The 27,794-nt window shown below is 30.4% G+C and overlaps 4 protein-coding genes and 1 pseudogene across 8 annotated transcripts; 2 read left to right on the top strand and 3 right to left on the bottom strand.

The window, feature by feature from the left end:
- Positions 1-300: 300 nt before the first annotated feature.
- On the bottom strand, positions 301-2,986 carry LOC149889849 (uncharacterized; annotated as a pseudogene).
- A 5,838-nt stretch (positions 2,987-8,824) lies between these two features.
- On the top strand, positions 8,825-11,508 carry LOC145195294 (E3 SUMO-protein ligase ZBED1-like). Of its 2 annotated transcripts, none has more exons than XM_080073098.2 (6): positions 8,825-9,340; positions 9,413-9,657; positions 9,755-9,828; positions 10,001-10,355; positions 10,470-10,881; positions 10,960-11,508. In XM_080073098.2, exons 1-6 carry the CDS (start codon positions 8,930-8,932, stop codon positions 11,482-11,484), a joined length of 2,022 nt encoding a protein of 673 aa, XP_079929224.2. In that variant the 5' UTR covers positions 8,825-8,929; the 3' UTR covers positions 11,485-11,508. The 2 variants fall into 2 exon arrangements, with proteins under 2 accessions (XP_079929224.2, XP_089941016.1); XM_090084890.1 differs by having other exon boundaries at positions 8,926-9,340; positions 9,439-9,657.
- Positions 11,509-14,946: 3,438 nt separating this feature from the next.
- On the bottom strand, positions 14,947-27,668 carry LOC149889846 (ribonuclease Oy-like). 4 transcript variants are annotated; one of them, XM_090085469.1, is made up of 9 exons: positions 25,772-26,780; positions 25,641-25,689; positions 25,362-25,467; positions 23,649-23,780; positions 22,531-22,598; positions 22,194-22,307; positions 21,656-21,701; positions 15,467-15,538; positions 14,947-15,372 (listed from the first exon to the last, which is right to left on the bottom strand). In XM_090085469.1, exons 3-9 carry the CDS (start codon positions 25,440-25,442, stop codon positions 15,235-15,237), a joined length of 651 nt encoding a protein of 216 aa, XP_089941595.1. In that variant the 5' UTR covers positions 25,443-25,467; positions 25,641-25,689; positions 25,772-26,780; the 3' UTR covers positions 14,947-15,234. The 4 variants fall into 4 exon arrangements, with proteins under 4 accessions (XP_089941595.1, XP_089941592.1, XP_089941594.1 ...); XM_090085466.1 differs by lacking the exons at positions 25,641-25,689; positions 25,772-26,780 and adding an exon at positions 27,491-27,668; XM_090085468.1 differs by lacking the exon at positions 25,641-25,689.
- LOC149889848 (uncharacterized) lies at positions 15,545-18,258 on the bottom strand. The gene is made up of 2 exons (XM_090085465.1): positions 16,949-18,258; positions 15,545-16,549 (listed from the first exon to the last, which is right to left on the bottom strand). Exons 1-2 carry the CDS (start codon positions 17,865-17,867, stop codon positions 15,972-15,974), a joined length of 1,497 nt encoding a protein of 498 aa, XP_089941591.1. The 5' UTR covers positions 17,868-18,258; the 3' UTR covers positions 15,545-15,971.
- Positions 18,616-21,203, top strand: LOC149889847 (uncharacterized). Its single transcript, XM_090085464.1, has 2 exons — positions 18,616-19,335; positions 19,439-21,203. Exons 1-2 carry the CDS (start codon positions 18,753-18,755, stop codon positions 20,572-20,574), a joined length of 1,719 nt encoding a protein of 572 aa, XP_089941590.1. The 5' UTR covers positions 18,616-18,752; the 3' UTR covers positions 20,575-21,203.
- Positions 27,669-27,794: the final 126 nt, after the last annotated feature.

Below are 27,794 nucleotides of genomic sequence, written 5' to 3'. Positions count from 1 at the left end.
AGTCAAAAATATTGAGATTTACCTTGTGCTCAAGCGTCAAAACCCCCCTAAAAATGCCCCAAATAGTACCCTCGTAGCAAGGCTTTGAGCACAAGGTAAATCTTAATATTTTTAATTTTTTTTTTTTTTAATGTGCTCATAATAATCTATACTTTTTTTTAAAATTGATGTGTATTCGTGATTTTTCTTAAAAGTTCTTTAAATTTAAAACGATTTTATGCAAAAAAACGAAAATATGCGCATTTAACAAAAAAGAATGCGCAATAATTCGTACTTATTTTATTTGTTTATATTCACAGTGTTTGGTTTTCATTTTATTTGTATTAAGCTTTTTAGAAAAACGTTTTTTTTATAGGTTGATTGAATGATACAAACTTAAATTACGTGCAACTTGTATCTTTAAAAAATATTTTTTTAATATAAATACAAAAGTTCAAGCTATCTTCTGAATTTTGGAGCGTAAGCTAAGTAATCCCTTTGCGATTCTTTTCTTGCTTATAACTTTGTTATTTTGTTTCTTGGTTAATAAAGATTCACTGCCTGATGCCTTAAAAATTGAGCGAGTTTTGTCCACAGCAATAAGCCTATTTTGTTTTTCTTCCTCGTCTCTGTAGCGGTGAACAAATTGTTGCATCATTCCAATTGCCCTTTCAGCGTGGTCGTTTACACAAACAATACTTTTTGCAAAATTTAAAAATAATTTATATGTTGATTGCGTGTGCCAATACTGAGGTGGCAAGGTCAGCCAATCATAACTCGTTGATCTTTTATTCCGATCATATCAAACATTAACCAAGAGAACTCATCAACCAAAGAAGCTAAGCTAGGAATTTGCTGATGAATGTTAAGTTCAATTTTCAACAATTTTTCTATATCTTTTTTTTGCTTATTTTCAGTTTTAAAGGAACATGACTTAGGTTTTGGAAATGATAATATTGCAGCAGCAATTTTTTTCTTTTCTTCGAGTGCAACACCATCATCCAGCAAGGCTAAAGGAATCAGAGTTGAGTCAAGATACCATGTATGTTTAAATAAAGAATTCAACACAGCATCAACAGCAAATGGTTCTGCACATACTGCTTTATACTGATGCATTTGATGAATAGCAGTTACATCCATAAAAGGAGCTTTATTGTATCATTTGATTGCAGGTACCACTTTGCATAAAAACAAGCTATAAATTCAGTTATTACCTTAATATGTTCTCTATTTTTTTGAATAAAATCAATTTGAGTTGAAAGAATTTGCATTTTTAAATAATATATAGATTTCCCAAGAAATCTTGCATGATGAACCGCTCCAGTTTTTCGAATTTTAATGATAGAAGGAGAAAGATAGCTGACCACTAGCTCTGCAAGTTCTTTTCTATCTTCCCGTACAATATTATTTCTCAATAAGTAAGATCTACAATACTCAAGAGATTCTGTAGCAGCTTTTTCAACAACGGTTCCTTTAATTTCTTCCCAACCAAATTTTACTAACATAGATGGGTTGTACTCAAAATTAGGCTGCTCAAACAAGTTTTTGAAATGTTTAAACAAAGGGTTATCGGGGGCCGTAGTTTTTTCATTTGTTATAGCCTCACAAAAGTGTGTGATTCTCAACTCAGAAACATGATGTCTGCAAGCTAAAAGAATTAGATACTTATTTAACTCAGTAGATATTCTTATTAAAGATCCTTTATGTATTCCTGTATTGCTTGATGTGGTATCAAAACAAAGTAATCCAATCTTTGATTCGAGATTGTACTCTTTTAAGACTTTCATTACACCATTGTACTGATCTTCTCCAGATGAAGAGGGTAATGGCGTAACTCCGAGAAGATGGGAGTCATTATCAATAGTTGCCAGAACCGCAAGTCTATCATGCTTTAATTTTTTTCCATTATTAATTTCAAAAAGTGTCTTTCCGTCAAAATGTATAATGCATGGGTAGGGAGAAGCTCGGATGCTAAGTTCGACATCTTCTTTAGCAATAACTGCCATTTCATGAGCTGTTTGTTTCATCTTTCTAGATGCTGTTGACCTGCTGCAATTTACATTTGTAAGATCAACCCCAGAACTATCAAGGATTGCAGCAGTAACTTTTGTCAAAACGTTTGGAGAAATATCAGTAATTGTGGCAATAAGAGCAACATTACCAGAAATAATATCTTTTGGGATCTCAGCTTTTATAAGACTACTTGACTCTATAGAACGCCGATATCCTGGTTCAAAATCGGAATCAAAAGATGAATCTTCGCTGGTGTCCGTACCAAATTCTAACTCTGAACTTACTTCTACTGATTTAGCAGCATTTTTTATAGATGGATTTCTCTTTCTTGTATTCTCCGAAATCTAAACAGCATACATTATAAAATAAAAATTAATGTACCCAAAATAAAAACCAATGAAAAATTGGAGAAGAGTGAGCAATGATAGAAGAGTTTTTAAATTCAGAAAAAAGGTTTATAATATGGATTTATATTATAATATATAATACCTTCTCGCTATATTTTTTGTCTTCAGGCCCTAGAAATAACTTTCTGTTGTGTTCTTGATCGTATAAAAAATCTAGGTCCTCTTTCCTATCTAGGTCTGATCTATTCTTGTCCTTCTTTATCCAGTTTTGTAAGTCAGCTATTCCTGCCCAAAAGATTTTTCCCAGCTCTTTTCTAAAGTCTTGTTGCTTTTTTAATTCTAAAGGCGACCTCCTGTGCATGTTTTTTTTCAAATTCAAATATTTTTTGTTCAACTTATTCAGCTTTTGTATCAAGTTATTATCTGATTGAAGAGGGAATCCAGCTTTAAGCCAGGGACCCTTGATTTTGCTTAGAATACACCTACAATGCAGTTCAACACATCTCTCGTATTTTCTGTCTTTTTTTACCGAGCATGCAATTATCATTGACTTTTTTGAGGTTTTAGAAAGCGTCGACTTATTAAAAGCTATGTGTTGTAAAATATCTAATCCAGTTGGCAGTTGATCAACTAAAGTTAATAACAAAAATATTCAGGTTGAGTTTGCTCTTGTACAACGTAAAATCTTATAGTCATAAGATTTCACATTATTAACTATAGTCTTATATCCTAAACTAGATATTTAAAATTAAAAAAAGCTCAAAACAAATTCGTTACTTGGTATTGCTGGTTTCACTTTCTCAATAATAAAATGTTTGTTTCTTTTCATTTTTATATTTCGCTTTTCATTGCCACTTTTTAATAGTTTCTTACTTTTATTTGCACTTGAAACTTTCATTTTTTGTGACTCTCCTTTGTTTTCTATTAAATTGTCCATTATAATTTTTAAAACTATTTTAAAAGAAATGACGTTCACTAATTTCAAAATATGAGATGAAACTATAATGTTTACTGCAGAATTTCGCAATATACATTAACGTTAATTTACAATTGTCAGTTTTTTCTTTTTACAAGTTTTAGACAGGTAATATAATTGTTTATTAAGTGAGAACAAAAGAAAAATGCAAACAAAGTACACAAATCAAATAACAAAAGAAACATTAATGATTAAAAAACCAAACAATGTGAATATAAACAAATAAAATAAGTACGAATTATTGCGCATTCTTTTTTGTTAAATGCGCATATTTTCGTTTTTTTGCATAAAATCGTTTTAAATTTAAAGAACTTTTAAGAAAAATCACGGATACACATCAATTTTAAAAAAAAGTATAGATTATTATGAGCACATTAAAAAAAAAAAAAATTAAAAATATTAAGATTTACCTTGTGCTCAAAGCCTTGCTACGAGGGTACTATTTGGGGCATTTTTAGGGGGGTTTTGACGCTTGAGCACAAGGTAAATCTCAATATTTTTGACTTTTTTTTTTTGTAATCGTATTTTTTTTACATTTGCCCCAAATTTAGCTTGTTGTGTATTCGCGTTTTCGAAATTTTTTTTTTTTGAACACCCCTACTGGATAGTGTTAGTTTTTCTTTAACTGTCACTTTCTTCCATGTTCCATCTTTTTTCATCCAGGCAGTGTCGTTTGCTACGAGATTTGGGAGTTCAGATGCGTTCCGGTCATAGTATTGTTTTTGACGATTTCTGGACTTGGTGATCTGGCTATAAGCATTTAGTGGAACTGCTGGTATAAGTAAATCACGGTGCACAGGTAGGGTTGTTCGCGTTCTTCTGTTCATGAGAAGTTGGGATGGAGAGTAGTCCATACCTGTAAGAGGCGTGTTAAGGTATTCTAGAAGGCCAAGTTCAGGGTTGTCGCATTTTTTTAGTATTTTCTTCATAATTTTCACGCCCATTTCACTGAGACCATTTGATTGGGGGTAGTTAGGACTTGATGGAGTGACGTTGAACCCATATTCTTTTGAGAAGTTAAGGAACTCTGCACTGTTGTAGGGGTTGTTATCGGCAATGAGATTTGAAGGTATTCCGTGACGAGTAAAAATGGTTTTCATGAACTTGATAACAGAGAATGCCGTTTTGTCAGGAATGACACTGCTCTCTATAAATTTAGAAAAGTAGTCTATAACAATTACATAGATTTTTCCATGCAACTCATATATGTCTGATCCTACTTTACTCCACGGTAAGTCAGGAATGTCGTGTTGAATGATTTTTTCCTTTTTGTTGTTATTACGGTATTTAAGGCATTTTTTGCAGTTAAGTATTAGTTTATCAATGTCGCTTGTAAGTCCTGGCCAGTAAACAACATTTCTCGCTCTAGCTTTTGTCTTCTCGGTGCCAAGGTGCGATAAGTGGAGCTGTCTTAATATGAGGGGTCTCATAGCGGTTGGTATGACTATTTTATTTTCTTTTAGAATTATTCCCTCTGCTATGTGTAAGTTGTTTCTGATGTTCCAATATTTCTTTTCTTCACCGCAAAGCATTTGTTGGTGTAGGGGCCAACCATAAGTTATATAGTTTGTTATTTGAGAGAGCGCAGGGTCAAGTTTAGTGTCGTGCTGCAATTGCTTTAGTCTATTTGTTGATATTGGCAAATTTTGAACTAAAGTGTGGATCATAACGTTGCAGTCCTCATTTAGGCTATCATCTTCGTCAAAAATGTTGAGGTGGGCACGTGATAAGGAGTCAGCAATGTGTAGATCTTTACCTGGAACATATTTTACTACAACTTGATATTTTTGAAGTCTTATCAGAAGTCTTTGTATGCGAGGTGGTGCTTCTGACAGCGGCTTGTGCAAGATATATTCAAGAGGTTTGTGATCACTTTCTATGGAGACCTGTCGCCCATAGGTATATTGGTTAAAACGTTCACAAGCAAAAACTATTGCTAAAAGTTCTTTCTCTATTTGGGCATATCTCTGTTCTGCTGTGGTTAAACTACGGGAAGTATAGCTGATCGGGTGACCTTCTTGCATAATACAGGCTCCTAATCCATGTGAAGATGCGTCTACCTGAATCTGGACATCTTTTGAAGTGTCGAAGAATGAGAGTACAGGAGAAGATGAAAGAATCTGTTTAATTTTTTCTATAGCACTGGTATGTTCATGGTTCCATGACCAGAGTATGTCTTTTTTAAGCAGCTGGCGAAGGGGAGCAGTTATCTCTGACATATTTGAGATAAATTGTCGCAGATAGTTGACCATTCCTAAGAGCCATTGCAAATCTGCTTGACATGTAGGTAATGGGTATGCAGATATAGCTTTAGTTTTTTCAGGATCAATTCTTATGCCTTCATGGCTGATTATGTTGCCAAGATACTTGACCTCAGATACTCGAAATTGTATTTTCTTTAGGTTGAATCTGATGTTTCTATCACGAGCTCGTTGTAGGATTTCTTGGAAAATTGTATCATGCTCTGTATCTGTTTTAGCTGCAATAATCAAATCATCGTGGATAGCCAAAACATTTGGGATATCACCAAAATTAAGTTCAATCATCTCCTGTGCAGCATCAGATGCGCATGATATGCCGAATGGCATGCGGTTGAATTTGTATCTGCCATATGGAGTGTTAAATGTGCATAGCTCTGAAGAAGGTTCATCTAGTTTTATATGCCAATAGCAATCAGCCATGTCTATAACAGTGAAAACTTTGTTGCCGCAAAGTTTGCTAGAGATTTCTTCTGTAGATGGAGTGGTTTTGTATTGTCTTAAAACAGATTTGTTTAGTTCTTTCGGATCAATGCATAATCTTAAAGATCCATCTTTTTTTTCTATGATGACCAATGAGTGTACCCAAGGTGTCGGTTTAGAAATTTTTGAGATCACTGTGGCTTTAACTAAACGGTCAAGTGTGCTTTTAAGTTTAGGAAGGATAGTCATTGGTACTTTCCTTGGTGCATGAATGACTGGGATTGCATTTTCAGCAACTGCGATGTGATAGTTTCCTTTAACTAAACCAAGACCAGTGAAAACGTCACCATAATGTTTTAAAATGTTAGCTTTATCAATTTCAACATTGTTAATGTTTAGTATTTCAAGAGATTTGCAGGAACTTAGACCAAGAAGTGGTTTTACATTGGATAGAGATACAACAAAAAACTGGCACACTCGTGAAATGTTATTATTTTCAACAGTTAGATTGCAAGTTCCTAGTACAGGAATATTGTTTCCTCCATATGATTTTAGTCTGGTTATTGTTTTTTTGAGAGGAGGTCTTCTAGGAATAGAGTTGTAGACGTTGTATGGAATGACATTACATTGGGCTCCAGTATCTAATTTAAATGTTATATTTTTGTTGTTAACTGTAATATTTGCTGTTAAATCGTCAGCACATTCCATCGATGCTGCAACATGATAAATATATAGCTCTGCAACGTTAATTTCCTTTTGATCAACTTGGTCTACAGTATTAGTATTAAAGCGATTGGTTTTGGATCTACATACTTTGGCAAAATGGTTAAGTTTTCCACATGCTGTGCACTTTAGGCCATATGCTGGGCAAAACGAGGAAGTATGTTGTGATCCACAGTAATAGCAAGGTTTTTGTAAGGGTTTATCAATCTTTAGTGAGTTGAATTTAGTTCTGTTTCCATGTTTGTTTATGGAATCTGCCTGGATTGTATTTTCAAGGGCTTTTAGTTGTATTTTTGATGTTTCATATGCTCTCATAAAACTGATTGTTTTTTCTAGAGTGAGCTCAGTGTCTTGAAGTAGTCTTTCTCTGGCAGCTTTAGAGTCGATACCACAGACTACTCTGTCTCGTATAAGGCTTTCCTCGAGGGTTCCAAACTCGCATGTTTTAGCTTTATTTTGTAAATCAATCAAGAAGTCAGTAAATAGTCTGCTATCTTGGATACATGTATTAAATAAATATCGTTCATAAGTTATGTTTTTTTTTGGGTTGAAATAACATTCAAACTTTTGAACTAAAGGTGTTAATTTGTCTTTTTCTTCGATTGTGAAGATGAATGTATCATATACTCTTAAAGCGTCTTCGCCAATCATGTGAAGGAAAATGGCACATTGAATATCTTCATTTTTGTCATTGACTCCTGAAGCTATTTTATAAAGATTCCATCTCTGCTTCCATTTTCTCCAGTTTTCTGAAACATTGCCATTTAAATTCATTGCCTCTAATGGTCTAAGTTGTTCCATTTTATTTTAAACACAGGTTTACTTCTGGTACCATGTAATATTTGATGTTTGTGTTGAATCACGAACTGAATACAACATAAGCTAAAGCGTGCTAACCGCCATGTTTTATTCACAATAAAAATGCTAACAATACAAGGCATGTGTCTATTATGCCGAACACGGATATTACAATATATATATATTTTTTTTTACTTTATAAATTTATTAGTAATCATACTAATTCATTGACATTTGTTTTTTACATTTGCTCTCAGACCACTAATGATAAAAGTTTTTTCTCAGACCACTTAGAGATGTGAGTCGTTTTTTTGGTTCTTGTTTTTTGGCAAAAAAACCGGTTTTTTTGGCCAAAAAAACCAACTGCTTCGTTTTTTGGTTTTTTTGGTTGTTTTTTTTAAACTACTCTTTTTCTTTTTTTAAACACTGAAATAATTTTAAAAATTTGTTTTTAAGTGTTATTTACTAAAAGAGAATATTCATTCCTTTATTTAACATAAGATTTTGTTATTATTGCCTTTAAAGTTCATAAAGTAGCAGATCCCCACAAATTTTTTTTTTTGTATTTTTTTAACTAACTACTTTAACACCTTAAACATTTAAATAAATATCACCTCAAAAGTGTGTTTTTGGGTGATATTAAAACACTTTGTCATTCTCTTATTTAACATACCATTTATCTGTCTTGTTTTACAAGCTCTTCAAATGTTCATCAAATAACATTAATTATTATCAGCAGATTAATTATTATTGTTTTTCAATGACTTACTTATGATAAGCTAAACAAAAATTGAAAAAATTATTTGAAGAAACATTTTTCTTGTAAAATACAGAGACATAAGTAAAGGAGATTTGTCTTTTTTGTTTGTTTTTTTATGTAGATATGTTTTTTGAGTTCGAAACAGTTTTTCTTCAACATTAAAAACAAATTTTTCAACAGAATGAGCGAATTTTTGTAATTTGTAGAATGAATGAGACCTTTTTTAATTTATGTTTTTTAATTTATAAATAAAATAACGCTGCATTGCAAAATGTATATGTATTGTATAAGTTTGCATAGTTTTAATTTTTTCAAATTTTGCTATCTTATTTTATGCTTTTTGTTTTTTAACTTTATTTCTGCAATTGCAAATAAGTTAAATTTGCCATTATTTAATTTCAGAAAGTTGAAATAGTACTTTAAATCATGTTATAAATGTTGCATAAGTGTGTTGTAGTATTTTTATTTTTTAATTTTCCCTTTCATAATTTGTAGTAAAGTAAATTTTTAGTAATACAATTATTATTATTATTTTTTTTGATAGTATAACTGAATTATGAAAATATTTTAGAATATAGCCTTTATAAGGTATTGTAAGCATTAAGCAGATTTCTAATCAAAATAATCCCATCTTTTTGATTAAAACACAGTAATGAGTAGTAATAAAAGAGTAGTCTGTGGCCACACTGGGGGTAGAAAGAAAACATCTGTGAGCATTTTGTTTAAGCCAGCAAGCCAGGTGAGCAAAATGGAAAGAGTTCAATGTTCTTTTTGCAATGATGTTATGTCAAAAAGTGGAACACGTATGGCCATGCATATTAAGAAATGTAAAAAATGTCCAGTTGAAGTCAAATACAAACTTTTAAATGATGACACAATCATGTCAAAAAAAATCACGACAGAAAAAATACAAAGAAAAGCAACATGTAAATTTAAAAACCTTATTTCAAGTAATAGTACAAATGTCACAAGCATTATTTCAGACCCTTTAAAAAATTCTGAACCAATTTCTAAAAGTGGTAAATCCTGTTCAATGTTTGATAGCATGAAACAATATGAAAAGGTATCAGCATTTTTTTTTTTTTGTATAGCATATTTGTTTTTAATTGTTTATCTAAGATTATTATTGTCATAGGAATCAATTGATGCACATCTATCTAGAGCTATTTACGCAAGTGGGTCACCCATGAGTTTAGTTGATAATAAATACTGGAAAACCTTTTTGAAAAACTTACGCCCAGCTTATCAGCTCCCATCAAGGTATGAAGTGTCAAACACACTTTTGGATAAAGAATTCAATAGAATATCAAGCAATGTTAAAGAATCAATTGCAATAGCAGATTCTGTAGGACTTATATGTGATGGATGGAGTAATATTAGGTTGGTACTTGTTTAATAAATTTATACAAAAATACTAATGTATTGTTTATGCAAATAATTTAAAAATTAAAACTTGAAAACTATTTACATTTTGCAGAAATGAAGCAATTATTAACTTTGTGTTGACATTGCCTTCATCATTGCCTATTTTATGGAAATCACTACCTTCAGGTAAAATTTACATAAATTTATATTTATTTTTAAGAATAAATAATAAATACATTTTTTAAAAAAATTGTTTTTAACTCTCTCCCAAATCGTAACTTATTTCTTCATGCTCAAAACTTTTAATTTTATAACTGAACAGTTTGTAAAGTATTTACATGAAAGTAATAGTTTTCAGGTTCATCAAGTCATTCTGGGGAATATATAGCAGATGAAATAAGGAGGGTATTAGAAGAAATTAATCCTAAAAAAGTTATGGGAATAGTAATAGACAACGCAGCAAACATGAAAAAGGTATGGAAACTATTAAAAATCAGCTATCCTCTTCTTAATTGCTATGGATGTATATCTCATGGTCTCAATTTGCTTTTTAATGATTTTATAAAAATACCTACTCTTTGTGTGTTAATGTCACAAGCAACAGATATTGTAAAGGAAATCAAAAACTCTCACATAATAGGTGCAATATTTAAAGAAATTCAAAAATCAACTGTTGATTCAAACATTTCATTAAAACTACCGGTAAAGACCAGGTAATTATTATTTTTATACAATTAATTAAAACGTAGTTTTATATAGTAATCTATTTTATTTCGAATTTTATATTATTAAATTAGGATATGTGATTAAAATCTATTTATTAATAGATGGGGTTCCACTGTGGCGTGTCTTGAGAGTATACAGAAAAATAAACAGTCTTTAAAATCTTTGGCCATCTCTGAGCGATGTGTATTGAATTCTACAGCAAAAAATAGCTTGTTATCAGATATTTTTTGGGATAATGTTCAAGGATTTTTAAAGCTGCTAGCACCAATAGCTGATGCAATCAAGATAACAGAAGCCGACAGCCCAATGTTGTCATCTATAGTTGAAATCTTTTATAATTTAGAAAATAATATTACTCAAAACATAGTAAGCAGTCCTTTAACAAAAAAAGAGGAAGTAGAAATGAAAGAACTATTTGCTAAAAGAAAAAAATTTTGCTTAACAAAAGTTCATATGGCTGCTAATCTACTTGACCCCAAATATCAAGGAAGATATTTAAATGGGGAACAAAAGGTTAAATTGTTAGTAACTTTTGTTTATTTTTATTAAACCAAGTAAAACCATTAATTCATATCAAAATTTTTTTAACAGATTGATGCATGTGAAGTGATATATTCAATTGCTGTAAACTCACCTAATATCAAAATAGATATTTTGATGGCTGATTTAGCAAATTATCAATGTAAAGGAGGAGTTTTTTCAAAAACTTTTATATGGACAGCTGTTGACTTAACGTTCGGTCCAAACTGGTGGAAGGGATTATGTTCATCTACTGAATTAGCAAAAGTAGCAGCAAAAATTCTTCAGCTTCCTGCTACAAGTGCTGCTTGCGAAAGAGGTTTTAGCAGTTATGCAAATATTCACAGTGCCAAAAGGAACAGATTAACTAATGAAAGAGCAGCAAAATTAGTGTTTGTATTGCAAAATTTAAAACTGGAAGCAATAGATATGCGTGCAACACAACAACCAATTCTGCCTAAAGAACCAATAAATAATTCAGATAAATCTCACGAATCAATAAATGTTTCAGATGAAGAGTCACCTGAACAAGAATTTGAGTCATTTGACCAAGAATCAGAGTTTTCTAGTCAAGATTCTTCTGTAGATGAGTTTTAGTTTAAAAAAAACAACTTAAAATAACATTGTTTTTTTTATCAATTTTTGAATTCAAATTTTGAAAAGAACAAATAGTTTGTTAACTATTTTAGCAATAAAAAAATCATTAATTTAACTCTTTTGTGAACTCTGTTCACGCTTTAATAAAAATAGATTAATTTTAATATAATTTGATATAGAATCTAAAATGCTCAAACAAAACTAAGCATTTTATATAAGTTAAAAAAAAATTAAAAGTAAGTAAACAAAAAAACTAAAAAGAGCTGTAAAAGCCAAAAAAACTCCAAAAAAACCAAAAAAACCCCAAAAAAACCAAAAAAACACGTTTTTTTGGGTGAAAAAAACATGACAGCAAAAAAACACGTTTTTTTGCATCTCTAGGGAAAGGTTTGAGGCATTTAAGACACAAAGTATCTTCGTTTTTATCTTCAATGTCATATTCCTCATCTTTCTTGTTCGGTTTCTTTCTTTTAGTTTGACAAGATTGAATCTTGCTGGTTTTAGAATTATTTGGATCACCTACTTTTGTAGAGAATAGTTTTTTAGTATGTGTTTTATTTTTTTTTTGTTTCAAAGTCCTTTTTTTCTTTTCTTTTCATGTCTTCTGTTCATGTTCCAAGGCTTTTTTAACAGCGGTATCTGTTAATAAAGCAGAAACTCGTTTCCAATTTTAGGCCTATTTATTCTCTGTTTTCTATGCTTAGCTTTTTCAAAAGGCCTTACATCTTCAGGTGTTGGTAAAAGTAAAGGGTTAGAAGTGGCACCTGGTATTTCATTTTTGTGTTGCACAGTTGTGATTTCGGTCTTATCAATATTCCACATGTCTGCAGGGGTCACTTTCAACCTTGTCAAAACATTACTTAAGTTGTCGAAAAACAATTTAACATTATACTGATTAAAGCTAGTGCAGCGGGCTAAACTTGTTGCTTGAGGAGAACAAATAGAAAGTTTTGGATGCCTCTTCAAGAATCCTGCACACAATCCCTGCAATTTGTAACTCTGTCCATGATTGGGGAATAATTCAGCTGCAGGTAAGAGTATGTGTATATGCAAAGCGTCTGACCTCCTTAGGAGAAAGACGGTGTATATGTCACTTGCTTTCATAAGATATTGTTCAAGCAAGACTTCCTGCTCAGATTCAAATAACTGCAAAGTAAATAGAATTAGCCTACACATTGTATAAACATTTTTTAAATTACTCCAATTGTGTTTAATATTGAACCATGTATGCATGAAGCATTACTAGCAGAAGGTAATCCATTGTACATTATGCAATCCCTTTTGTAAAGTCTTCCGTGGTATTTTGAACTCTGTACTAACTCTGTACTAATTGATCTTTTATATTTTGTTACTTGTATTACTGCAAGTAATATTGTATCTTGCGACATTTTTCCTCGTTCTGACTTGCTAACATAGCATCGCACCATTTTTAGGTAGATCTAAAAATATATTTAAAGTAAGTTACATTATACTTTGATAACACAATTTTATATTATAAATGTAGAGTTGTAGTAAAACTTACATGTTAAACACTATATTATATATTTACATTTTTTAAATTTTACTTTTTTTAATATATTACATGTTAGTTGATAATGTTTTTTAATATGAAATTTTCATATTATAATACACACACATACACACACATATATATAGTATTGTAGAAATTATGTTAATATTTCCAGTAAGAGTGCTCAATACAACGTAGTATAAGTTGTAGTTCTAGCCTACTATTTTTTTCTATTTTTTTAAAATTGTTACAGTGAAAGATATTGTAAATATAAAATCTTACGCATCTATATTTGGATAACATCTGATGATCGCTATTGCGTGAAACTTTAAGTAATGTTATATAAACCAAACAAATTATTTAGTTTGTGTAATTGATAATATAAATAAAAATAATAATACCAATAATATTAATAATAATAATAATAATAATAATAATAATAATAATAATAATAATAATAATAATAATAATAATAATAATAATAATAATATTAATAATAATAATAATAATAATAATAATAATAATAATAATAATAATAATAGTAATAATAATAATAATAATATGATATAGAGTAAATAGTTAATTTTTTCATTACCTACACACTATGAAACCTTGATTACGCTAACAAAATTATAAAATGCCCATTTATTTATTATTATAATTCTTCCCACATTTTAAAGCTGGTTTATAACAAATGTGTGTTGAAACTTACAATTAGGTACTATATTGCATATTTACTTTTTTTAATATGTAGTATTTACTTATTACAATTACATATTAACATTCTTAATTCTTTTAATTCTACAAAAGCAAATTTACTTACTGTTATTACATTCTTACATTAATTTACATATTACCTACATAGGATAAAACTCTAACAAAATTACAAAATATCGATTTGATTTATTAGGATTAATTTTTATCTTAGATGTTTCGAAACTGGCTAAAAAATCTCAATAAAATTAGTGCTTCAACAAAAACATTCTATCACTAGCAGTTTTTTCCATCATAACGGGGTATGTTAGCCCACATGACCAACTTGCCTCGTTTGTGCTGGGTCAACCTGCCCCATCGCCATGTTTAGAGTAAAAACTATTTTTTTTCCTAACCCATCAACAGATACTGTGTAACATTGTATATTAAAATAATTCTCAGACTGTAAGCTTCAAACAAGACTAGCGAACACATACACATCAAACGAACTGTTCAAAATATACTTCAACTTATCTAAAATCGATAAAAAGACACAACACTGCTGACTGTGCTCAGGCATCTGTGATACTTCTGAGGAATGAGGGGAGGAGTGCTGCCGACCTTCCCCTTGATTCCCAGTGCGCATAGTTAAAGAACTAACTCAAAAAAGCCATCCTACCCCTAGGGCCAACGTACCCCGGTATATCTAAATAGCACATTTTTTGTGTGAAAACTTTATCCACTAATAATGAATTAAAAAGAGAAATAACAGCACAGTAAAAAGACAAGTAATTGAGGAAATGTAGAATTTTAACTACATTTCTTCGATTGTCATTCAGAAATTTTTAACAAGATATTTCAAATCTAAAATCCTAAAATCATTTCCCACCCCATTAAACCCCATCAAAATATATACAATTTTGCTTCTTTTGGCATCATTACTCTTTTTTAATTATTAACTAACAGAAAAATATATAAATTTTTGTCCAAACATGATTTTATTCATCTTATACTTAATAAACATTATTCTACAGAACCTCTCGTTTTAAAGATGAAAGTATTACTGTACTGGATTTCATATTCAAAACTCAGTTCTTAGAAAATTCGGTTTAATTTACTTGTATTCGATTCTTTCTTTAATCATTCGATTCGATTCTTTAACTAACTTGTATTCGATTCTTAGGCTTAAGAATTAACTTAAGAAGTTTTACAAGATACGGTTTTTCACATTTTTTAGAATTTCTTACTAAAAAAGGTTATAAAAAATTCAATATTTTTTATTTACAACGATAAAAACATAATACAAAAAACATTGATAATTGTAAATTTACAACGATAAAAACATAACAGAAAAAGCATTAATAGTTTAAAAATTCATAATCTAATTAAAATAAAATTGAAATGAGAAGTTGACCTTGAAATTCATCTCTTAAATTTAAATAATTACAGTTAAAATGATTAAAAATTACATAAAAAACAGAATCAGAGACAGTTTTAGTCAACTTTAGGTTAAAATGGTTCCTTTGAATAACTACTAAAACAAAATTTTAATGCTCATTAAAATGCAATGGCTGATATAAAACACTTTTGTGGTCATCACACTTATTTTCGCAATCAGGACAATCGATTAATCGTAAATTATTATCCATGCACACATAGCTCTGAGATAGCACTTGACCAACATCCTGAAATAGAAAAAAGAATTTGATGAGAAATTTGTACTAAAACATTTTTATAAAAATGTCTGATTTTTACCAGATATTTAGATTTGACAAGTACCTTTACATATCCACATCCTGGGCACGAGTTAACAGGATATGACTCTTTTATTGCATTGATAATTAGTGCTGTCTAAAATACAAATTTTTACAACAATTACTTTGTTTCAATAATTTTATTGTGTGATTTGAAAACCTAGGCAGGAAGTCTCATAATTTTCTTTATGATAATTTTAACGCCTTCAAACGTCACTAAAAAAATGACAAAGGGACAGAACTCCCTCTTATGAATCCAGTTTTAATTAAATTATTTTGGTATTTTCTGAAAAGAATATTTTATTTGTAAACAAATTACTCTCAATTACAGTTTATCTCCTAATTAACAAGATTTCCTAAAAAATCTGTCTTTATGTAAGATTAAATATTTCTGAGCATGTTTTACAGTCGAAGCCTAAAATTAGCTGGTGTTTAGGAGACATTGCTCGAGGAAAAAACTGCATTCACTGTAAAAAAAGAAACTTTGGATTTTCTAAACAATCAACAATATTGTAATACCATTCTTTTTTTTAATGTTTTGCATGATGCATGATGGACCACAAGCAAAATTTTGAGCAGCTTGGTGTTACAAAATACCACCTTTGTTTTGATTTTGAGTTCTCATCAAAACTTCCTTCTTGCTGATCTATAGATTCTTTCCACAATTTAAAGTATAAGAGGAAGTTATCTAACCAAGCAAATCTTGAATCATCTACTGATTCATAAGGTTTTAAAAATGCTTTTCTTTTTGTTATATGCTCAACACTGTTCTTTACATTCAAACAATCAAAAAACATATCCATCATTAAACAAAATTCTGCAGTTCCAGCAGCTTCTGGTGGTCCAAACTGCTTTAAAACATTTCCTACCGTTTCGCTCAATACTTGGGAGGCAAGACGTACCCTCATCACAGAATATGGTGTTAAGTTTACATGATCGCTTGTTAGTTTAGGAACAAGTTTTAAACCTCTTTCTAAATCAGAATTGTAAAATGTTGAAATATGATTCCAAAGAAGAAAAAATCCACTATTCCACATGTAGCGTGATTTACATCCAGAGCCAGAATTACTTAGGCAGTTTCGAGAAGTTTTGATTAGATGAGGAACATCTGCAAAAAAAAAGATGAATCTATTATCATTACTAAATAAGTTTTTAGTGCGATATATAATGTTTTTCCCTGAGCCACCATCTAATTTCTTATGCATTTTAAAAAACTTCCTATTTGGAGATGCACCATCTGCAGTTGCAGATGGTGCATCTCCAAATAGGAAGTATTATATAACTTTCAAATTTATACTCTCCAGATAACGCACTGCTTTCCAAAATATTGGCATAAGTTGTGTTGATGTTACTCCAGTTGTAGCAAATGTTGCTAGACTATAGGAAAGTGGGTTTACTATACTTTTAACATGAAAAACTAAAACATAAGAGGCTAGCTCTCTCACATTTTTAAGTGTTGCATAGTTAGTTTGAATATCTCCTAAATCTACAAATCCAATTAACTCACCAGAGTATTTATCCCAAACCAAATCTTCTTGAACTTTCATTTCATCAAACAGAATTGTAACAAATCGTTCAGAACTAGAGAAGTTAGAAGTTTTATTTGCAAGATCAATAATGACTTGAGGATTAAAACCTCTTGAAGGATGTATATAATTTTTGTAGTCTCTCAAGGTGCGTAAACTTGGAAGAACTAAAAATCCTGAACCAGTCTTACTATCAAAACGCAAATCAGAATATGCTGACGAAGATTTAGCTGCTAAATTGAGACAAAATTTTATTATCATTGGATGATACTTAACACTACAGGGACTAGAAGCTTTAATATAATTTTGCTGCTCATTCCAAAATAGTTTCATGAAGTCTGGAATATTTTTTTGATTAAAACCAGAGTACAATGTTTTAAGGTCTTGATCAAGCTCTAAATTAACTTTTTCACTTCCCATTTTCAAAACTGTTTTCATATGTTCAATCTGATTTTCCAACTGTTTGCATTTTAAACGATGTTGTTGCAAACTTAATTTAATTCGTTCGGTGGAGGTAAATTTAAGAGGAGCATTCAGCTTTGCAGGTTGGTTTAAAGTTTTATTTTTACTATTTACTTCATAATTAGTTTTAAGTTGCAATGAATGGCATGAATAACAACAATTCTGGGATTTTATTAAAATATTATAATTAAGTGAACGATAAAACTCATCTTGATTTAATCTAGGTTTAAGAGGAAGTTGCTTAAAAAGCAAGTAGCTAAATTTTTTAGTTATAACATGTTTTTCAAATTTAAAGTTTTGGTTGATTAAGTCTAAACTTTTTACTTCAACACCAGGACAAAGTACAAGAGTTTCAATATGACTTATAAATTTTGATAAAGAAACATTTAAAAAAGATCCTTTATATTGAAGGTACAAAAGATGATCTACTGGTAACATCCAACCAAAAATTCTTATACAATAGTCTAGCAACTCGTTGACATAAATTTCATACTTTGGTAAAATATGTTCTGGAGAATTACAAGTAATTACTGCAAATTTATCATCCAAAGAAATTTTCCAACAATCACCAAGAGAGAGCTTTAAAATACGTTTTGTAAAATCATCAAAAGATTTGTAACATGACGGTGTAGTTCGAGAAATTTACTCTTGCGTCACTAAAAACTCCTCACGTTTTGTAATGGATATTGAACTTCGCTGTGGTTGATTACTTTTCTTGGGGAGATTTAGAGTTGGCAATGCTCCATCCTTTAAAATTTTTCGAGATGAGTAAACCCAAAATTGATCTTCAGTAAAGTGAAACTCACAAATATAAAGGTTGAAGGAATCAATTCGTTTTTTCAAAGAGTCATCGATGAGTCTGTCTCTAGTAATTACGTTAATCACTGTTGTAAAAAATGACCAAAAACTACTTTGAGCTGACCCGAGAAAACCGCTTTGACAGGGTGAAACTACAATGTTTCCTGACTCCAAAAATGTAAAATTTGAAATCTAACTAATTCGTCCAAGAAAATAATTTTGATTTTTAGTTTTTAGTACTTTGCACAATAGGGCAAAATGACAGCTTTTCAAATTTTGCATTTTTACAGCATTCAAAAACTCTCCAAAATTAGCATTTATTACTCTAAAACATAACAGTCTATATAGCAAGTATAATTTGTATTTATTTTAACTCAGAAGATAAAAATTCCGGGAATAGGCAGTGAACATGTTTGTTTTAAGTTTTGCATCAAAATTGTAAACAAGCTAAAAATTCCGGGAATTGGCAGTGAACATGTTTATTTAAAGTGTTTCACTTATCAGTTGTGTGAGAAAAATTTCAAAATGCCAAATTTTTCAAAAAATCATGAAGATTGTCGGAAATCTGTCTGTGTCTTGTGTCTGAAGAAGTGCTCTCGAGAGTTGACACAGTTCCTTGTTGAAAAGATCCTCAAGCATTACCATACAAGTCTTGATTTGACTGATACCAGAGTGCCAAGAGGCATTTGTGACTCATGTCGAACAATTCTTCGGAGAAAAGATGAAGGAAAAGATGTTAACCTGCCACCTTTGTTTCCTTTCTCATCTATAAAAGTTAGACCACCAACAAGAGATCAAGGTTGCAACTGTCTTATTTGTCAAGTTGGACATTTGAAGTTGAATGAGAAGAGCCCAGTGGACTATTCTAAACCTGTGGAAGATTGTACCCCTCAAAGATGTGGTGATTGTTTGAGTCTAGTTGGAAGAGGTCTGCCACATCAGTGCACTCCATTCACTTTTAGAGAGAATCTCAAGCAGCTAGCTACAGCTGATCCACTCGCTGCAGAGCAAATAGCTACTCAAGTCATCTCTATTAAACCTTCCACACCTGGTGGTACTGCCAAAATATCGCATCCTAAAGGCGGCCCACCACTTAGAGTTAAAACAGGTGATACTTTTATATATACATATAAAGATGGCAGGTTCAGAAGGAATACCTTTAATTTTAAAACTTAAAATTACAAAAAGTGTTAATATAATTTCATTTTTAGGAAGCTCAAGTGCAAGAGCTCTTTTTCCTGAACCCAGCATCAAAACTGAAGATCTTGTACAAGTTCAGCTAAACACAGGACTGTCCAACCTTGGCATGAAGAAATTGGCATCAACCATCAACAGAGTCAGTGACACCAAGATTGTGGAGACTAGTTTTCTAGCTAAGTTTGAAGCCATTGGCAAACAGTTGTCTGAGTTTTTTACTCAAACCAGCATCCAAGTTTTATCAGAGAGTAACTCCACTGACTTTGTGGTTGTGCATTGCAAGGATCTTGCCGAGCTTTTGAATGAAGTCCTGCTTTCTCGAAGAGTTTTCCAGAATCATATTGTCAAGTTGGGAATTGATGGAGGTGGAGGATTTCTGAAAGTTTCTCTTGGCATCATGGAGTTGGATTCTCACTGTGATTCAAGGTCACCACCACGGAAAAAACTTTTAACTCAGAGGACTGCCAAAGACAGTAGTGTAAAGCGTCAAATGCTTGTGGCTTTATCAGAAGGACTACCAGAAAACTTTGAAAATGTGAGGCAGATCTTGTCTTTAATCAAGTTAGACAAAGTCAACTTTGTTGTCTCATGCGACATGAAACTTGCCAACATCCTTTGTGGCCTTCAGAGCCATGCAAGTACTCACCCTTGCTCTTGGTGCAACACAGAATCAAAGCATCTTTCTCAATCAGGATCTTTGAGGACACTAGGCTCACTTGTTGCCTGTTATCAAGAGTTTGCTAAGTCTGGTGGTGATATCAAAAAGGCAAGATCTTTTGGCAATGTAGTGCATGAGCCTTTGCTATCTGGTTCTGAAAACAAACTCATCTTGGAGCTCATACCACCAATGGAACTCCATCTTCTCCTTGGTGTGGTCAATCACATGTACAAAGCCATGACAGAAGTTTGTTCCAATGTTGTCAAGTGGCCCTCAGCTCTCCACATTCAACAAGAACCATACCATGGTGGGCAGTTTGCAGGGAATGCCTGTCACAAGCTTCTCAGCAATCTTGACCTCCTTCAAAGAATTGCAGAGACTGAGTGTGCTTTTCAAGTCTTTGGAATCATTGATGCCCTTCGAAAGTTTAAGTCTGTGGTGACAGCATGTTTTGGTATGGTTCTGGAGGATGACTTTTCTGAAAAAAATTGATTGCTTCAGAGACTCATATTTGGCAATCATGAACATCAGTGTGACTCCAAAAGTTCATGCTGTTTTCTTCCATGTGAAGCAATTCATTGAGATCAAAAGGGCTCCCTTGGGGATCTTTAGTGAGCAGGCAACAGAATCAATGCATCATAATTTCAGCTCACATTGGCAGAGATACAAAGGAGACCGCAATCATCCTGAGTATGCAAAGAGGCTTCTTTCATGTGTTGTGGACTACAACAGCAAGCATTTGTGAAGAATCAAATATTGAGAAGAATTTATTTTATGTACCATTTGCTCTTTATGTGTTTAGAATCAAGAGGTTGTTTTTGTGTTTTGGCTTAGAATAACTAAAAGAATTATTTAAGAAAGTGTTTATTATTTCCATCTTGTTAATGAAAAACTATATCAGTTGTGTCAGAATAAACTATTATTCAAGTGAATTTTAGACAGTTATGTTTTGGAGTAATAAATGCTTATTTTGAAGAGTTTTTGAATGCTGTAAAAATGCAAAATTTGAAAAGCTGTCATTTCGCCCTATTGTGCAAAGTACTAAAAACTAAAAATCGAAATTATTTTCTCGGACGAAATAGTTAGATTTCAAATTTTACATTTTTGGAGTCAGGAAACATTGTAGTTTCACCCTGTCAAAGCAGTTTTCTCGGGTCAGCTCAAAGTAGTTTTTGGTCATTTTTTACAACAGTACAAAATACCACCTTTGTTTTCAAACAAGATTTTGCCTGATGTTCTTTTATTTTCTTTTAGGAAATTCTTGCAGGTTTTTTTTTTTACTCCTTTTTTTTTTTAAAGAGTTTCAAACCTAAACTATTCGTATAGATCCTGATAGAAATATATTCTGCGTACTTATTAAAGTTATCCAATTACTTGCAAACTTTAATAAGTATGCAGAATATACTTGCATCAACATTTGAGAAATTTCTTTGTGTCTGCCCATTAAAAAAATCCTAGATAAAACCAGTTTTTTTTCAAAAACACTCTATTTGATTTCTACATTCAACTAATATTCTAAAGCATTTAAATAATGTACAAGAAAAAAGAAATTGTATGAATGATCAAAGCTCACCTCATAGCCATCAGTTCTGGGAAAGATACCTTTGTTCTCTAATATTCTAAATTAAAAAAAGTTTCTTGATGAACAACAGTTTTAATAAAGAGCTCTCTTTTAGCTTTATTAAGTACAATTTTTGAATTTTAAACTTTACACTTAATATTTAATAAATTTGCAATCAAAACTGCCAATTTTTGTGTTGAACATTGTATCGACTTGTAAAACTTGATGTTGACTTGGTTTGACACTCAAGTTTTGGATGCTTAATTAAAACCCTCTTATATCATCTAAATAGTATTCAATATCATTAAATGAGGTAACTTAGTCCAAAAATCTTTGATTTTCATTAATTGCACTACTATTATAATTTAATACTGGCCAAACAGGTGTAGGGTCATCACATTTATGTCATACAGTATCGCTTTACCCACCCAATATTTTTTAAAATGATGTTTGGTCAAAATACCAATGGACAAAATCTCCACCTTTGGGTGGATTCTGCTAAATTTACATACTATAGCCCACTTTAAAAAATTAGTAAATGATTTATTACCTCTGCACATCAAATTTTTCATTAAGATCTAAGGTTCTTTGAAAATAATTGTGTTCTGTTACAAAATATGGATTTAGAGCAGCGCAAGTCCCATGTTTTTCATATTCATGTTTCCTAATCAAAATAAGATAAAATTCTTGAGAACTAAAACAGATACAAACAAATCAAAACAAACAAAAGTATTCAGTAGAGATAGAGAGAGATATATATAAAAATATTCCTAACAGTTGCAATTCTTAGTTTTAACATACAAGTTTTTTCAATCGAACTAAATACTGAAATATAATCTCTGCAAGCATTTAGTAGTAAGTAAAAAATATTATAAACATATGCATACCACAAACTATCTTCAGATTCTTTAAGATACAAATTTGGCCAAATGATGTTTAAAATGTCTTTCAAATCCTATAAAAAAAACTTTGAAAGATCAACCAACAAAAAGGTTTTTCATCTGATCTAAAATGTCAAAATTGTTTGCAAACCATGTCTGTTAAATGAATTAAATCTTACCCAGTTACAATGAGTTTTAGATTAGTATTTAACTAATGGCAGAATATTTTTTTAAATGTTTCTTTATATATATTTTTAGACATAAAAAAATCCTTGGTGGCCAATTTCCATGAATGAAAGGAATTTTCTCTGACCATAAATATTGTTTACCAACTTAGAAGAAACTCCAGCTCAATTCTTAAAAAAAAAAACCAACTAAGCATAAATAATAAACAATCAACAAATAAAACAATAAAAGTCCACAAGTTTAAAACTAACATTAACTAAGAGATTTTACTTTGTGTTTTGAACTTGTTGAATTCCTTTCTTCTAAAATTTTTTGAACTGCAGAGTGAAAAAAGTTAAATGCATTTATAATTAAAAGTTATTCTTAACATCTATGGTTTTTACCAAAAAAAAACACTTTCTTCTATTAACCTTCAAAAGACCAATCAAAATCCCTGACCACATTGTTATATTTCTGGGAGACAACAATTAGAAAGAAAACTATATTTCCTGTATTTTATTTGGGGCAAAATTTCTATACAAGAGTCAAATAAACATGCAACCATTTTTTCTGCCATTTTATGTAAGAACTCAAATCTGTGCCAATCAATTACTGTATTGTTACTTAAATCAATTTTTTTAAGCAGATTGACATATTTAACATTTTAATGCTTTTAAGTACTTTAGTTTTTTTTATTAGATAATCACATAGTGAGTTGTTTTAATTCATGTTGAATTAAAGTCAAAAAAGATATTATAAATATATATATAAAAAAAAAAGAATAAAAGATACAGAAAATATAACTTTTTGAAACATCACAGTGAAATGAACTTATGTATAAAAAGATAAAAAATCAAATTGACAAAACGGTTTTAAATTAAGTTAATCCACATATTGATAACTTTATACATTTTTACACAATAACAGACTTCTTTTTTTTTTTTAAAAAAATAACTTACATTAATTTTAGCCATATCAAACTTTGTATCTTGACAATAAAATGGAGGAGAACTGTTCCAACTTGAAGGCCACAAACCATGAATTGTCCATCCTTTTACTTGAGGAGGCACTCCACAAGGATGACCTGATGCCTAAGTTACTTTAATAATTAGATTTGCAAATTTAAAAGGAAAAACAACAACTCAGATAACTTAGGAAGAAATGAAACTTTTTAGGAAATAATTTTCATTTTTATTTTATATCTGTGGTACAGTTGAATTATAACACTTAATAATCCAACAAGTTTTGTAGAAAGAGATTTCTTTGATTGCAGTTCCTTTTTTTAAATTAACTTTATAAAGCAACATGTTATAAAACATGTTACTCATTTTATAAAAAAAAAAAAGAAAAAATTTTAAAGACTTTCCATTTTAAAAAAAAACTAGTGAAAACATTTACCAGAAATTACAGAATGTGCCAAAATTGCTTGAAATATTTCAAAAAACAAAATAGGTATCTCAATAAGACTCTGATGTCTGTTACAGTGGACCAAAGGAACTACCAGTTTTAATGTCATGGCACTCAAGAAAAACTTTTTTATATAAGATTTTTTATATAGTTATAGAACACAGAGAAAAAAACTCTTGGGAATATGGACAAATAGTACAGTAAATATGTTGAAAATCAGTAAATTCATTTAACTTTATGAACTGTATAAAGACTCAAATATTTTTTATCATAGATTTAAATCTAGCTACATAAATTGAAAAACCTATTAGTGTTGTTTTACTGTTAAGAAACATTTTATTGGAAGACTTTGGGACAGAAACAATTCAAGCATGATATTAGAAAACATGGATTCTCTGAATAAAAAAATTTAAAATCATTTTCAAGTTTAATTGAAATTGTTTGCAAAATATTTGAGATAAAAATTGTTGCTTTGCCAGCAAATTACAAATTAAATAAAATTACAATAATAAACCTAGACAATTCATTTCTTTCATTTCTTTTCATTTCATATTTAAATGGAAATAAAACAAATAACTTGAAAAATCCACATTCTACTGTGCCATGTACAGCCATAGGTGTAGCACCATAAATGAGGATCAAGCAACCTTGCTGAAGATTGCAGGGAAAGTATTCATGCAAGTTTTGACTGATTTAAGATTTAATAAAAAGAAAGAGCATCCAAGAATAAGCATCCAGATCACTGAGGTAGTCTACTATCAACAAACTTTGATTTTTGAGCAAAAGAATTTTTTATTTTAAGACTATTTATGTAAAAACTTTCTATTTACCCCATTCAGAGACTAATCCCCCAGCTTTAAGAGGGCCCAAATTTCATATATATATATAAAATAATTAGAAATATGTAGAGAAAAAAAAAAAAAAAAAATTAAAGAGCCTCAAGTTCATAGATGGCCCAGAGGTCCCTCAAGTTTACCTCTTTCCTCCATTTTTGTCTTGCTCTTTGTCTGAATTTCAGAAACCATAATTTCTGTAACTACAGACAAATACTCTTATGTAAAAAAGTTTCATTTGATTAAAGATTGAACCTGACAATCACTTTGGTGCATTGTAATAAAGAATTCTTTGATTTAAAATAACTAGCATCCTAATGTAAGAACTAGTTGTAAATTATTGACTATTAAATTTAGTGATTACAAAGTTAAAAGTAATTTAAAAAAAAACTACTCAAAGTATTTAGCAACAAAAGATCGATTGTATCTTACGTTAACAATTTGACAGACTGCTTGTGGCCATCTTTGAACAAGCATAAGATAATCCCACTTTGTAGAATTTGAAAAATCCATTGAAACTTTGAAAGGAGAACATTTTCTAAAAAATATATATAAGTTTGAAATAATCTTCTGGCATCAGTACAGTCTGTTTTATTATTGGAAATAAAAATGCATGCCAAATATTTTTTTCAAATTGACAATATTTAGGGATAAACCTCAAGCTTTGAAGTTAAATTGTAAAATTATTAAAATTATATAAATTGTCAATACCATAACTGATTGCTTTGACAAATGAGTGATTGAGTGCAGGATTTATATACTAAAAGGATTTGGGAAATAATGATTATTCTTTGAAATAATGACAATAACCTCATCAAACCTATCAGTGGAACTATTGGCACCTTTTTATGACTAGAGAGTTTGTTGAGCTATCATTCCTTTACCACTTCTTTTGGCACCTTCTTATGACTTTGCCACTTCCATTGGCACCTTCTTATGACTAGAGAGCTTGTTGAGCTATCATTCCTATTTATTGGAGGTTTCTGAGATTTTAAGTTATAAACATGAAGCCATCTCTGCAGCAACAAACAAGGAACTTGGGCTCTGCTTCTGGTACTTATCTGAGGAGCTTGTTGGCCAGCACTATTTGACACTAGATACCTGACTCCATGAGATTAATGATTACTGAAATAAAAGAAGTTAGATTTCAGTACAACCAACAACAGTCTGGAACAGTATTGCACTACCAACTCTAAGAAACTGTACCAGCCACTGCAATATTTAGAAATGCTACTTGCTATTGACTCTTTTTCAGAAAAAAATAGGTCTATGCATGGCAACTGCAAGCTCTTTTCAAGTTTCCAATGCTTGTATGTAAGATTTCAACAAAAAAAATTTAAGATGAGAAACAACTTCAATTTTTGCTTCCAATGATTTCCAAAGTTTCCAATGATTATTGCAAGCAGTTTCCTGACTGTACTTAAAATGAACTTGTAACTAGACTATTGTGCTAAGGTGACATTACTGTACTAACCTTAACAATATGATAACTGTCAAAAACCAATTAAAATGAATATCAGTTTTTTGAAACTGAAACAAATACAACTGGACATTCAATATTCATTCAATATCTTTTCTGCATGTTGTTCAGTAAATAAATGTAAATAATACTTCAGTCAGCAATGTTGGTCAATTAGTAAACTGGGTATGCATTCAAGAATAATCATATGACTTTTATTTTTTGCATGTATAGGCTACCTTATTTTAGATTTTAAAATGCATTTCGTACAAAAATACATCTTACAATTTCAACTTATATGAATTAAAAGTTAAAAATATAAAAGTTAATTATTTTTTATTTAAAGGTTTTTTATATTCTTTATCGCAAAAACATGCTTAAGGTGGCTTCACAGGAAATGTTTTTTTTTTAGTAAAATAACTTAAATCTGTTCTAAAATCAGTTTTATAAATTCAATTTAATGAAAATAACAATAAAATATAAATGCTTATTGAAAAAAAAAAAAAAAGAGGACTTTATTTATAAAAAACGCATAAAAAAGCATATATTTATTTATTTTTCAAAACACGATTAAACCAGAATGGCTAATTAAAACAACTCGCAACTTTGCAATATTATTATCTGATATATGAGGTAGAGGATGAACTAAGATCAATATATAAAAACAAAAACATTTCTTTTAAGTCCCTAAAAACTGAAAATTGACTAATTTTTATGGGGTAGGGTTCAAAAAAAGACTTAGCAATCAATAAATATTCATTCAATTATCAAGATTCTAGTTCATTCTCTACATATATATGTATTGGACAATTAGGGAAAATTTGAAGGTCTAAGCATTTTTTAATGTTGAGATATCGTGTTTTGAGTTTATAAATTATGTTAAAATGCTTTTTTCCGTTGCTATAGGCGTTGCTAAGGAAGCTACTTTATATCATACCTGCAAAATGCAAAATTGTTGTTTAAAAAATTAAAATTATTAAAAAATAATTGTACCATCATTTTCAGCATTGTTAAAAGTCTCAAAAATCATGTTTTTCAATTTTTTTTTTTTTTTTTTGATTTTACACCTTTTATTTCCTGTGAAGCCACCTTAAGTTTCTACCTCACAGGATTAGCAACTGTATGAAAAATAAGCCATAGTATAATCTTTCTTACTGTCACGCTTTCCATTCTAAATTTGAAAATATACACAAAATTTAGAAAATACAGAACCTTTTTTTTTTTAATTGTCAATTTTTAACTATTTAGTAATTCAATAAGTTTTGAAAATTCTATTTTAAAGCATAGTTATAAGAAAGATATAGTTTGGAAGCGAACAATAGCGCATTGTTTTAACTCTTTCATACTGTTTTTTCTCGTTTCCGGACTTCCGAACCTGCACAAAAAGATTGTTGTTGTTAGCAATT

Source organism: Hydra viridissima, unplaced genomic scaffold (assembly GCF_058129835.1).
Source record: "Hydra viridissima isolate aposymbiotic clone 2 unplaced genomic scaffold, HvirCarnegie_v1 scaffold_4, whole genome shotgun sequence".
Lineage (NCBI taxonomy): Eukaryota > Metazoa > Cnidaria > Hydrozoa > Anthoathecata > Hydridae > Hydra > Hydra viridissima.
This window is presented reverse-complemented; position numbering and strand designations above follow the sequence as displayed.

Coding starts and splice junctions, on each gene's coding strand:
- LOC149889846 (XM_090085466.1), bottom strand. CDS start 27,558: ATGGAAAGCGTGACAGTAAGAAAGATTATACTATGGCTTATTTTTCAT. Junction 25,468..27,490: donor ACAGTTGCTAATCCTGTGAG/GTAGAAACTTAA, acceptor TATATTTTTTAG/AAAATGTTCTCCTTTCAAAG. Junction 15,373..15,466: donor CAGGATGTGGATATGTAAAG/GTACTTGTCAAA, acceptor TTTCTATTTCAG/GATGTTGGTCAAGTGCTATC.
- LOC149889848 (XM_090085465.1), bottom strand. CDS start 17,867: ATGTTACCAGTAGATCATCTTTTGTACCTTCAATATAAAGGATCTTTT. Junction 16,550..16,948: donor GGTTTGGGATAAATACTCTG/GTGAGTTAATTG, acceptor TTTTTTTTGCAG/ATGTTCCTCATCTAATCAAA.
- LOC145195294 (XM_080073098.2), top strand. CDS start 8,930: ATGAGTAGTAATAAAAGAGTAGTCTGTGGCCACACTGGGGGTAGAAAG. Junction 9,658..9,754: donor GATGGATGGAGTAATATTAG/GTTGGTACTTGT, acceptor TACATTTTGCAG/AAATGAAGCAATTATTAACT. Junction 10,882..10,959: donor ATTTAAATGGGGAACAAAAG/GTTAAATTGTTA, acceptor TTTTTTTAACAG/ATTGATGCATGTGAAGTGAT.
- LOC149889847 (XM_090085464.1), top strand. CDS start 18,753: ATGCCAAATTTTTCAAAAAATCATGAAGATTGTCGGAAATCTGTCTGT. Junction 19,336..19,438: donor ACCACTTAGAGTTAAAACAG/GTGATACTTTTA, acceptor TTTCATTTTTAG/GAAGCTCAAGTGCAAGAGCT.